The sequence below is a fragment of the Mandrillus leucophaeus genome, unplaced genomic scaffold, assembly GCF_000951045.1.
Source record: "Mandrillus leucophaeus isolate KB7577 unplaced genomic scaffold, Mleu.le_1.0 Scaffold1133, whole genome shotgun sequence".
Lineage (NCBI taxonomy): Eukaryota > Metazoa > Chordata > Mammalia > Primates > Cercopithecidae > Mandrillus > Mandrillus leucophaeus.
The window spans coordinates 472,736-485,566 of record NW_012099577.1 but is presented as its reverse complement, the minus strand read 5'-3'; the positions used below and the strand labels follow the sequence as shown (position 1 = coordinate 485,566).

The 12,831-nt window shown below is 36.0% G+C and overlaps 1 protein-coding gene across 2 annotated transcripts in view; it reads left to right on the top strand.

Moving 5' to 3' along the window:
• The window catches only part of TNKS2 (tankyrase, TRF1-interacting ankyrin-related ADP-ribose polymerase 2), a 77,897-nt gene that overhangs the window by 59,681 nt on the left and 5,385 nt on the right, over positions 1-12,831 (top strand). For both annotated transcript variants that reach the window (XM_011995895.1, XM_011995904.1), the window contains exons 20-25: positions 917-999; positions 2,627-2,747; positions 6,113-6,210; positions 6,671-6,745; positions 8,493-8,598; positions 10,499-10,685. In XM_011995895.1, the coding sequence (XP_011851285.1) occupies positions 917-999; positions 2,627-2,747; positions 6,113-6,210; positions 6,671-6,745; positions 8,493-8,598; positions 10,499-10,685 (670 nt within the window). The remainder of the gene's footprint in view (positions 1-916; positions 1,000-2,626; positions 2,748-6,112; positions 6,211-6,670; positions 6,746-8,492; positions 8,599-10,498; positions 10,686-12,831) is intronic.

The window sequence follows — 12,831 nt, the reverse complement described above, 5'->3', positions numbered from 1 at the left end:
GAGGGTGAGACATTCTACAAAAATAACTTTCTAACTGGTATTGTAGCCCCATATTTGACATTTGGGATACTAAAAAGTCATTTTTAACCTTAAATACAAGGTATTAGTATCAAATTAGTTAACATAGCCTTAAAAAGGTTTAGCCTTGTGTTGCTTTCTTCCTTCCAAGTTGAGAGTTGAAGAGTCTTGTGCTACTAACCTACTCTTTATTTATGTATGTATGTATGTATTTATTTTTGAGATGGAGTTTTGCTTTTGTCGCCCAGGCTGGAGTGCAGTGGTACGATCTCGGCTCACTGCGGCCTCTGCCTCAAGGGTTCAAGCAATGTGCCTGCCTCAGCCTCCCGAGTAGCTGAAATTGCAGGCACCCACCACCACGCCCGGCTAATTTTTGTAGTTTTAGTAGAGAGGGATTTCACCATTTTGGCCAGACTGGTCTTGAACTCCTGAACTCAGGTGATCCACCCGCCACGCCTCCCAAAGTACTGGGATTGTAGGCGTGAGCCACCATCTCCAGCCCTTAATCTACTTTTTAGATGTAAACTTTTTCTGTTAAAATTCATCTCACCTTATGCAACAATGTGGAGCTTGTTTTTATAAACTTTTTTGTGAAGTAGCTTACATCCTGAAAGATAGGAAAACTGGTTTTAAAAATACAGATGCAATTAAAAACAAAGTTTAAAATAAAAATGAGAGTACTGAGACTGCCCCATTGATTAACTTATTTCTAATATTGAAATTTTATAGCTTTCTCTTGTTCAGTATTGTATCTTAAGTGGCTATTAATATTTGTTTTTGAAAAATAATTATTTTCTTCATATATAGTAACATTACAAGACTTTATTGTTATAGTGATGAATGAAATACATTATTCTGATGTGAAATTCCATTTGTTTTGGATTTTTTTATTTCCCAGTTCCAGGAGTAGATTTTAGCATAACTCAATTCGTAAGGAATCTTGGACTTGAGCACCTAATGGATATATTTGAGAGAGAACAGGTGAGTAGATGAATCATATTGTTTGGATTAGTGGTTTATGGAAACTCAAGGAAAGTTTGGAACATACTTGAAATGAGCTGAACCATGTAAGCTATTGGGGGAGAATGATTTTTAAGAAAAGACATCAGTCAGCCTTCTAATTTGGCTTGACCTTGGAACTTCCATTTAGTTCACTAGCACACAATTGACTCATGTAGTAATGGTAAAATAGCTTTCTTGAATGGGAAGTTTAGCTTATTCAGTTCTTGAAGTAAGTTATCCTTGAGCACTGTCTATTCAGTTATCTCTTTTAAGCCTAACACTTTTCTAGCTGCTATGGGAAGATATATGAATATGCCAGCCATATCTGGGCTTTTCTAAGCAGTCTCAGTTTAAAGTACTCTGTCAGAATACATTTACTGATTTTTGTTGTTGTTCAGAAAATAATGTTACTGTAGATTTGCACTCTAAGGGACTTTCAGTGTGGTTATGGAAGTGGAATAAGAACATATGGCCGGGCGCAGTGGCTAATGCCTGTAATCCCAGCACTTTGGGAGGCTGAGGTGGGTGGATCACAAGGTCAGGAGTTCAAGACCAGCCTGGCCAAGATGGTGAAACCCCCGTCTCTACTAAAAATACAAAAAAATTAGCCAGGCACGGTGGCAGGTGCCTATAATCCCACCTACTCAGGAGGCTGAGGCAAAGAATTGCTTGAACCCAGGAGGAGGAGGTTGCAGTGAGCCAAGATCACACCACTGCACTCCAGCCTGGGTGACAGAGCGAGACTCTGTCTCAAAAAAAAAAAAAAAGAACATATGAAAATTCAAGTTTTACCATAGATTTTAGAAATTTGTAGAAGGGAGCTGGGCACGGTGGTTCATGCCTATAATCCCAGCATTTTGGGAGACTGAGACGGGTGGATCGCCTGAGTTCAGGAGTTTAAGACCAGCCTGGCCAACATAATGAAACCCTGTCCCTACTAAAAATACAAAAAATTAGCCGGGCATGGTGGTAGGCGCCTGTAATCCCAGCTGCTTGGGAGGCTGAGACAGGAGAATCGCTTGAACCCGGGAGGCAGAGGTTGCAGTGAGCTGAGATTGCACTTTTGCACTCCAGCCTTGGCAACAAGAGTGAAACTCTGTCTCAAAAAACAAATTAAAAAAAACAGAAATTTGAAGAAGGAAAAGATTACTGTGACCTAGGCTCATCGGGGAATGCTTCATGGAACGTGTGTAAGTAAAACAGGATTTTTAAGAATGGCTTCAATTTCATGAAGCTATAGTGTATTACTGTATTAAAGATAAAAGGGTTACTTTGAACAGTGATGCACAAGTACCTTTTGGCATAGTCCAGACTCAGAAGGAACCATTGAAAGACATTGTATAAATAGGGTTGGATGTAGAGTGATGGTAGAAAAGTATTATGGAAAAGATAAAATAGAATACTTGAATGTGGTTAATTTGAAAGTGCGTTTTTGTTTCGCATTTTAGTTCTGCTCAGGTTCTTATGCTAAATGGAAATAATATTTTTTGAAATGTTTAAAATAATCTGGAGTAAATGTGTGAATCTTATATATTATGAAAACACCAATATATGAATGTCCGCCAAATAAGTAAGCATTCTAAGTAGTTTCCTCCTCTTTTGTAAGATCACTTTGGATGTATTAGTTGAGATGGGGCACAAGGAGCTGAAGGAGATTGGAATCAATGCTTACGGACATAGGCACAAACTAATTAAAGGAGTTGAGAGACTTATCTCCGGACAACAAGGTATTTTATTGTAATAATTGCTGTTGTCAATTTAACAGTTTGCTTAAAGGCAACCCTCAGTGTACTAAGTTATAATTTAAAAATATATGTGAAAGAATCTGTTTAATAGGAAGAATACTAATTTAGGATTCAGGAAACTGGGATCAAGTCTTAGCTGTGCTACTAACTTAAACTTACTGAGCTGCTGCTTGCTGTTAACAATGTGAACCTAAGTAAAACTTCTGGACCATTCAGAAATTTGGGAATTGTTTTAGCTCCTGAAAATAAGGAAGTTAGTTGAGATTATTTTCTGAAGTTGTTCTAGCTCTAAAATTTTATTATTTTAAAGGTCCAAAACTTAGGTATCTCATTTCTTATGGTAATATAATAGATAATAACTAAGTGTTCAGGCTAACCCACAAAGTACTATACTAAATCTCTTACATAGATAAATTTGTAAGAGCTTGGGATGAAAATACTTGAAAGCAATAATGTTGCAACTGAGGAAATTGAACAAAACAAAGTTGAATAATAATTTTATTTCTCCTTAATGTTGGTGCTTAAGGAAAATGCAAATTGCATTTATTCAGCAGATGTTAACACTTTATACCAGGTCTGTGTATAAAAAGGTGAATTGTTTTAAGCATCAAAACCACATGTAACTTTATTGTTCAACTGAGGGAGTGATTTATCCTGGGGTCAATAATATTCAATAATTGAACATCCTGGCCATACATTTGGGGTTAAAGAGAAACCTCCATCAGTAAAAATGAAGGTAATTTCAGGAAAGAATGTATGCTAGCCAGGATGGGGTCCACCGCTGAAGAAATAAGAGCACCTCTAAAAACATAGATGATTCAAGCTAAGGAATACTTTAAACTGATATTTTAGAATAAGCTCAGTTGAAGGTAGATGTATTTTACTGCCTGATAGGAACTAGGATAAGATATTTAAAATGCAATATGGTCTTGGCTGTTTCTAGTATAGAGGACAAATTTTTATAAGATAAAGAGGAGGAAAAATCCATGATTTCCTGAAATATTAGTATACAATATAATTAGCACTAAAAATGAGGAACTAGAACCCTCAGTTGTAGACCATCGTTGTGACTCTACTGGAATAATACTGATCTGGTATAATAAAAAATACATTGGAGTACCAGGATAACGAGAGTCTTTTAGGAAAGAGGCAGGGTAGAAAAGGAAAACAGGCAGTATTTGTATATTAAACATATCACAGCTATTAGAACTGCACTGAAAAGCTGAAAGGCTCAATGACAGAAATGGATACGTTGCCTCCAAATGGCAGAGGTACTTGCATGCCACCTCTGGTCCTGTAGTCACTCTGATACATCCAGCTCCACTTGGATAAGGAGAAACGTCATGAGACAAAATGCTGTGTCTGATCTAGCATATCAGGGTCACTTTCCTACATAAAATTACCATCTTCCTTATGTTCATTCAAAGCCAAGATTCTTTTTTGTTCCCCCAATCTGATGTTAGTCAACCAACAGGGATTCCATACTTACATCTGATTTGCAAAGTGGAACTGGTAGCTGCCTATGATGATTTTCTAACACTCTTATCATGCTGACTTATCTTAACAGCCTTACCTATTATTCCGTGCATCAAGTCAATAGATGACTAGTACCATACTGATCTTTCAGTATTGATAAACATCTTGTATATGTTGCAGATGCCTCAGTCAAGCATTTGTCACAGTCTTTATTCTATAAAATACTCTCCATATGCTCTTCATAATCCATAAAGATTATTGCAATTCAGCCACTTCTGTAAGTGTTTATTAGCATTGGCATGTTGGTAGTAGTCCTGTTCTTCAGACCATAGCTTAGAATCAGAATAGTGCTCTTCGTCTCCAGAGGCAGAGTTCCATGCACTAACCCAGCAGTAAGGGATTTGGCCCCTGCATGGGAAAACAGCAGTGTTGGAGATATTGTTGTAGAGATTAAAGGAGAGAGTTGTGCTACAAATACACCAAAGGAATTAGAAAATTCTGTTTAAAATTCCATTTAAAAAACTTTTATAAGAGTAAAGATACAAAAATAGATATGATTATCTTGATCATTGACCTTTGGAAAACACCATAAATTCATTGCTGAGATAAACAATATATTACGGGACAGAATACACATTCAATAGGTGGTAAATTATGAATTTCTCATTCTGGGGTGATTTAAAATTACCTAAGGCTATGCAAGTTTCTGTCATAATTCTTCCTCATATTTACAAAGAAGAAAGATTAAATGTTGAAAAGACTGCATAGTTAGTAAAGAAAGTAATTTGAAGAAGAAAATGTGTTACAAACTCATTAAGAATAGGAGATAAAGAAGAGAAAGATTTTCTGAAATATTTCCACAAAACCCTTTATAACTTGTCAGGTCAAAAAGTAGTAGTCTAAATGCATTGTGATGTGTGTACTGGTTTTGATCCTAGAACAAAAAAAAGGACATTAATGGGGAAAACTAGTGAAAAAATGACGTCAATAATTTAGTTAATAAGTGTTTGTTTTTTTGTTTTTTTGTTTTTTTTGAGATGGAGTCTTGCTCTGTCGCCCAGACTGGAGTGCAGTGGCTGGATCTCAGCTCACTGCAAGCTCTGCCTCCCGGGTTCACACCATTCTCCTGCCTCAGCCTCCTGAGTAGCTGGGACTACAGGTGCCCACCACCACGCCCGGCTAATTTTTTGTATTTTTTTTAGTAGAGACGGGGTTTCACCATGTTAGCCAGGATGGTCTCGATCTCCTGACCTTGTGATCCGCCCGCCTCGGCCTCCCAAAGTGCTGGGATTACAGGCGTGAGCCACCACGCCTGGCCTAGTTAATAAGTTTTGACAAATGTGCTGTGGTTATATAAAATGGTAACATTAGGGGAAAGTGGGTGAAGGGGACATAGGAACTCTGTATTTTCAGCCTTAGAAAATATCTAAATTATCACAATATAAAACGTTTTTTAAAATTGATAGTAAGCAGCCGGGTACCGTGGCTCACACCTGTAAATCCCAGCACTTTGGGAGGCTGAGGTGGGCGGATCACCTCAGGTCGAGAGTTCAAGACCAGCCTGACCAACATGGAGAAACTCCATCTCTACTAAAAATACAAAATTATCCAGTTGTGGTGGCGAATGCCTGTAATCTCAGCTACTCAGGAGGCTAAGGCAAGAAAATCACTTGAACCCAGGAGGCGGAGGTTGTGGTGAGCCAAGATTGCACCAGCCTAGCCTGGGCAATAAGAGCGAAACTCCATCTCAAAAAAAAGTTTAAAAAAAAAAATTGGTAGTAAGCATCAGAAAAATTAGGTAGTTATTTTTGGTTTTGATGTTCATTGTTTATTGGCAATTTATTTTTCTACTTTCAAATTTTGTTTCATAGGTCTTAACCCATATTTAACTTTGAACACCTCTGGTAGTGGAACAATTCTCATAGATCTGTCTCCTGATGATAAAGAGTTTCAGTCTGTGGAGGAAGAGGTATGTTCATATACCTTCAATAGTAGGTTGGCCTTATATATTTAGTTCACTTTGTATGCTCTTGTTTCTTCTTCTTCCTTTAGTTTGCATTATATAATTTTCACCTATAAATGCTGTTTTCAAGCTGATTAATAACTGTCTCTAGAAAATATTACTCATGAATTTATAAGACTCATATTCTTTGTTTTTGTGTTTGTTTTTGTTTTTGTATTTTTAGTAGAGACAGGGTTTCGCTGTGTTGCCTAGGCTGGTCTCAAACTCCTGAACTCAGGCAGTCCACCTGCCTCGGCCTCCCAAAGTGGGGCACCATGCCCAGCCCTCATATTCTTTGAATAACAAAAATATTACAACCTGTTTTGTATTCTCAAAAGTAGAATCAGATGAGTCAAGAACCATGTTCCCCAAATCAGAAAATACACAAATGCTAATGCACATATGTTTCAAACCATTTTTCTGACAGATGCAAAGTACAGTTCGAGAGCACAGAGATGGAGGTCATGCAGGTGGAATCTTCAACAGATATAATATTCTCAAGGTAATAAATTAGTGAAAGTAAAGTTTTCTGAGACCATAGTTTTCAAAGCCTGAAGCCATAAGTAACTTTCATAAGAATATAATCTGTCTAGCCTGGTAAGTTCTTGACTTGGCATCAGAGACTATTTTGGGGAAGAAGATACCCTTGGAAGGTTAATATTCTCCAAATCCCTGTGCTATTTTTAATAACTGATAATAATTCAATTCTTGTTGAACGTATTCAAGTGTATGGGTTATGCTTTATCTTGGGGTAATGCTAAATACTATAGGTTCAAGACTTTATATAAAGTACTGTTAAAGTACTCTACTGTAACAAAGCTGAATTTTTTTTGTGGCAGATACCATCTTTATAGTCATACAATGCTTGTTTTTTTATCCTGATTGACTACAGGTTTCTGAAAGTCCCCAAATATATTACCTTTTTATAAATTTTAATAGTACTGTCTTCATCTTTTCCAAAAAATATATATGTTTAAAATGTTTTGAGTCATTTGGTGACTGTCCTGTCTTACTGATTTCAGTTACTCTTCTTAGGAACTTTTTCAACATTATGTTTTTCTTGAACTATAGTAATCAAAACTGCACACCATACTTCATGCATAATGAATTTGTATTAACTACATTGATGCAGTATATTCCTAATAATTGTAAAAATAAGACATAAAGTTAGAATGAAAATGTGGCAAATGCCTTTCTAATACACAAATGTTAAACTCTGAACAGTATCAAATCTTTCAGCTGTATTGTATTACTGTTTCATAACATACTATGAGTATAATATTTAATCAGAGAAATACCTGCCTACTACAGGTACATTTCAGTCAAGTCCGCTTTGTCTACAAGCGTTAACAAAATGTGTGGAGTTTTGTTAGGAGTGAGAACAGGAGACAGATTGTGTGTTTGATTTCTAAAGTAGTTGGATTTGAGAAAGATAACACTGTTTTCTTCCTCTAACAAAGGTATTTTCATGCAGTGTTTAATGAAAATTTTTTCAGTGATGAAACAGGGTTTTGTTGTTGTTCCTTTTTAATGCATAAATGAGATCTATTTGTGACAGTTATGGTCCTTGATTACATCTGTGGTAATATTTTGCGTTATTTGAGCCAAGACTAACACCATCAGCTTCCAGGTGTGCTCTAGGAACCAGCAGGGGGCTGTAGCACCTTCAAGCACAGCTAAGAAACGACGCTAGTATTGTGAATTTTTTTCCTAGAAATACTCCTAATGAGACTAACATCCACCTTAAAATCTTTTGCAGACAAAAATTTTCAGAATTAGAAGGTCGAGGGAGTAATTGTGTGTGTGTTGGGGGCTGGGGGACACTATTTCAAATATTCTTAATTTTAAACAGATTAATATGGCACTCTGAGACAGATACATTGGGGGAAAAAGGATACTCAAAATTTCTAGTACTTAATACAGAAAAAACTCGGCATGTCTGATTTGGAGGTGTTTTTGTAGTAGTTTTAAGTTAATGAGACTGGAAGTGTTTTAATAAATTAACAGTATTCCTGAGCTTCACATATGGCCTTTCTTTTCTTTGAATTTTTTTAATCTTCAAAATGTAGCTATACTTCCAACTTTATGGTTGGGACAAAGTATTTTTAGTTGATTAGAATAACACATTTTATATTTCAGAGAAAAGTTTTGCCTACCTTCTAGCTAAATGTATGGCCCATCTTTGGTTTAGATGAAGAAGTCAGTAAGTAATACTTAAAGATTTGGTTTTTCTGGTTTATTTTTTATAGATTCAGAAGGTTTGTAACAAGAAACTATGGGAAAGATATACTCACCGGAGAAAAGAAGTTTCTGAAGAAAACCACAACCATGCCAATGAACGAATGCTATTTCATGGTAAGATTCCTCCCTACCGACTCTGCCACTGTTCTCCACATTAGGATAGTTTTTTTTGTTCAGATATGAAATAATAATAAGCCTGTATATTCTTTATGTCATTCTTTTATAATAAACCTAGTATTTCTGTAACTTTTACATTTATGTTTTCAACTTCTTTTGAATTTGTGTATTTTATAATGGATTGTTTTTAAATAAGATTACCACAACAAAAAATAGAAATGAGAGTGTTGACTATCTTTTCCTTTTTTCTTTAAATAGTAAATTTTGCTTATGGTCACTCTAAGAAATTTTGTATTTTACTTTTAACTAGTTGATTGAATTAAAAATAAGACCTGGGAATCACCTCAGAAGAAGATATACATCCTATTCTGATTTTGATTCTAAGTATCAAACCCACACAATTTGACAACAGCCATTGTTATTGAACCTGTAGAGGTTTCTAATGACTGTAGAATTGAAACCATAGAATTAAATTGAAAGCACAATTACTTCTTCTTCTTGGAATTTTCTACTTTTTTGTATTATAAGCTGGCAGGTGTTGGTTAGTCTTTCAAATTTTAGCAAAGTTAAATATATTAATGTAGTATTTGTGAGGCCTTCAAGTACATTACCCATAGTAGTTCCAGTCTATTTCTTCATTTGTTCTTGATTGCAGAAAAAATTTAGAGACCTATAAAGTTCTTTAAAACACAGTAAATTTCATAATACCCTGGGAGAAAGGCTATAACAGAATGGATTCATGTGCAGTATCTAAACATGTTGCACTCCTTATTCCAAAACCCTAAATAATTATCATAATCTCTTGACACAGAGCATATTTATTATCTGTTAACGTGATGGTTATAATGTGGTTTTTCTAATTTGTAATATAAATAATTTTGGTTTTCCCAAGTTAATTCAAAAAGTGATTCTATTCATCTGTATTTCTGTAAAGTAGAATTCAGTATATTTTACTGTCTCTCTGTGGACAGAGAACATGATCTTAAATGAATTAGCTGTGGTTTCTTGACTTTTTCCATCCGAAAGGGAAGTCAATATGCAGGGGGTGAGGGAAAGCACCACATTTGCAGATAGAACCTTGTATCGCAATTGATGAAAGGCAAAAGTGGAAGGATAGAAGAGAAGAGGTTTAAGAAAGAGAATAAGAATGTGAAAGTGGGGCCAGGCACGGTGACTCACGCCTGTAATCCCAGCACTTTGGGAGGTCAAGGTGGGTGGATCACCTGAGGTCAAGAGTTTGAGACCAGCCTGACCAGTATGTTGAAACCCCGTCTCTATTAAAAATACAAAAATTAGCCAGGTGTGGTGGTGTGCACCTATAGTCCCACCTACTCAGGAAGCTGAGACAGAAGAATTGCTTGAACCCGGGAGGCAGAGGTTGCAGTGAGCCAAGATCATGCCACTACACTCCAGCCTGGGCCACAGGGTGAGACTCCATCTCAAAAAAAAAAAAAAAAAAAGAATGTGAAAGTCTACTTGGGCCACTTGATATCTAAAAACAAACCACACAGGCATAGGCATCATTCTAAGACCTAATTGCATTTAGCTTTGCTATCTAAAGTGAATTATGAGGCTCTTGGTGTTGGATTTTTATGGATTTGCAGTCTGGCATTTGGTAACTCTTACATTGATATTTCAAGTAATCTGTTTTTCTAGTTCAATCTGTGTCCTTATTTTAGCACATGAACTAGCACTCTATTAGAAACATTAGTTGATGTTAGCAGTTCTTTATTCTAAAATAGTAAGCTGGCTGACAGTTAACTTGTTACCCTTTTTCGTTTTGGTTTTATTATTGTGAGGCTGTATATTTAAGAATTCAATTTCTAAGAAACTAGTTTTTTACTTTTTCTTCTAAGATAAATTTTAAATTGTTGTTACCCATCTATATGTGTTTCAGGGTCTCCTTTTGTGAATGCAATTATCCACAAAGGCTTTGATGAAAGGCATGCGTACATAGGTGGCATGTTTGGAGCTGGCATTTATTTTGCTGAAAACTCTTCCAAAAGCAATCAATATGTATATGGAATTGGAGGCGGTACTGGGTGTCCAGTTCACAAAGACAGATCTTGTTACATTTGCCACAGGTAAGAGATCACTTGTTCTCATTTATTTTGGTAATAATCAGATAAGAACTAGTTACATTTTTGAGGGCGAAGCATTATGTTGGACAGCCTTAGAAATGCAAGCTAGGCATGTTTTTTGTTGTTTTTTTATTATACTTTCTAGGGTACATGTGCACAGTGTGCAGGTTTGTTACATATGTATGCATGTGCCATGTTGGTGTGCTGCACCCATTAACTCGTCATTTACATTAGGTATATCTCCTAATGCTATCCCACCCCCCGCTAGGCATGTTTTAGATTGCTTTTGGCCCTCTCACCGATTATAATAATAGCTAATATTTATTAAATGATCCGTATGGGCCAATTATAATTTAAGCATTTGACCTGGTTGACTAATCATTAGAGTATCTGGTGCCTTAAAGCATAGTGAGTAGAAAGTAACATTGGGCATGAAAGAGGCTTTATTGTAGCCCTTGAGTATTGTAGGACTCTGTGGACTCTTTAAAAATCTAGTATTCAAACGCTAAAATGGCATTATTTGTCAAGTCTAATTATTTGATCGCAGTGCCTGAGCCTCTCTTCCACTGTGATACGATCCTAATCTTCAATTTGCAATACTACTATAAGAACTTAAAATTAAAACATTGATCCTTTTCGAAAGGAAATAATAATCAAATAACTACTTTGCACTTTTTTCCACTTTTAATTACCTGTTCTAACTCACTTGTTAAAAATCATTTAAGTAACTTGTCCCTAACTTAAAAAATCCTTATAGGCAAAAAGTTATGCCATTTGAAAAATCCAGTAAGATTAATTCCTGAGATTTATTCAACAGGGCACTGCTTATTGAATATATAGAGCAGTAGTTTATCAAGCATTAGCATGCATTAGAATCACCTAGATGGCTTGTTTAAATCACAGATTCTTAGGCTCTACCTTCTCAGTTGCTGATTTAGTAGATCTGGGGTGGGGCTCTAGAATTTGAGTTTCTACCAGGTTCCCAGATGTGACGCTGTATTTCTGACCACTGATCTAGAAAAAACCCTTAGAGCAGTATTTTGCACTTTGGCAGCACATTGGAATCATCCAGGGAACATTAAAAAGCTATTAATGCTTGTGTCCCACCCTCACAGAATCTCATTTAATTAGTCTGGGGCATGATCTGGATATTAGAATTTTTTAAAGCTTCCCAGCCGATTTCAAAGGACTTCCAAGCTGAAGAATTGCAGTCATGGAGGGAAACAGGTTCTTTCTTTGTGTTTGTTTTGTTCTTACTGTTATCCCTCTAAATTTAGGACTGCATAGGTAGTACACAGTAGGCCCTCCTGTGTAGGATCTCCCGCTCACTTCTATTTTAGATCATAAATTGGAGTGTTTAGGAGGCATGTAATTTCCTGAGATTTTTGTAAATTTGAACACTGCTGTTTTTATTTGTCATATATGGTCTGAAGGCTAAATAGTTCTAATTATTAGTAATAAGCAACATTCTAACACCTTCCTTTTCTTTGGAAGATAGAACCATCAACTGGTCTACTGACATCTCCTGTTATCTTCTAAAAGGAAACAATAACATTAATACTAAAAGGTTGTTTGAAACTAAGAAAGGCCAATCACATGCCTGAGAGAAGTGGGAGGATAATCTACTGAAACTGGTGGTGATGGGATACCTATCTAAGGAAGTACCATTTCAGAGGAAGTCTGAAAATTGAGTGGGTATCAGCCAGTGGAAGAGTGGTAAAATAGATCCCATTCCAGTGATGGAGAAAATTATATGGATGGGGACCATTAATAAAGGAAGTTTGGCCTTTGTGAAGAAAAGAAAACTAATGTGCATGGGGCAGAATGAACATAAAATGAGATTCAAGAAATTGAAGCCATTGTACAGAATTTCTCCCAAGTACAGTGAGCAGCCTCTAAAAGGTTTTAAGCAGAAAAGTGATTTGATCTAATTTTTGTTTGTTTTAATTACTTGGATGGGAAAGGTTTGGACAGGAATTAGAGAAGAAACAGGAAGACTGGTTTAGAAAGCCATTGTGTGATAGTCCAGGTGAAAATTTCAGTGATTTGACTTAATAGTGACAGTAGAATTAAGAGTAAATGGATTTCAAATGTATTTTGAAGGTAAAAATCAACTAGACTTAATTAGATATGTGTCCAACTTTGCAAG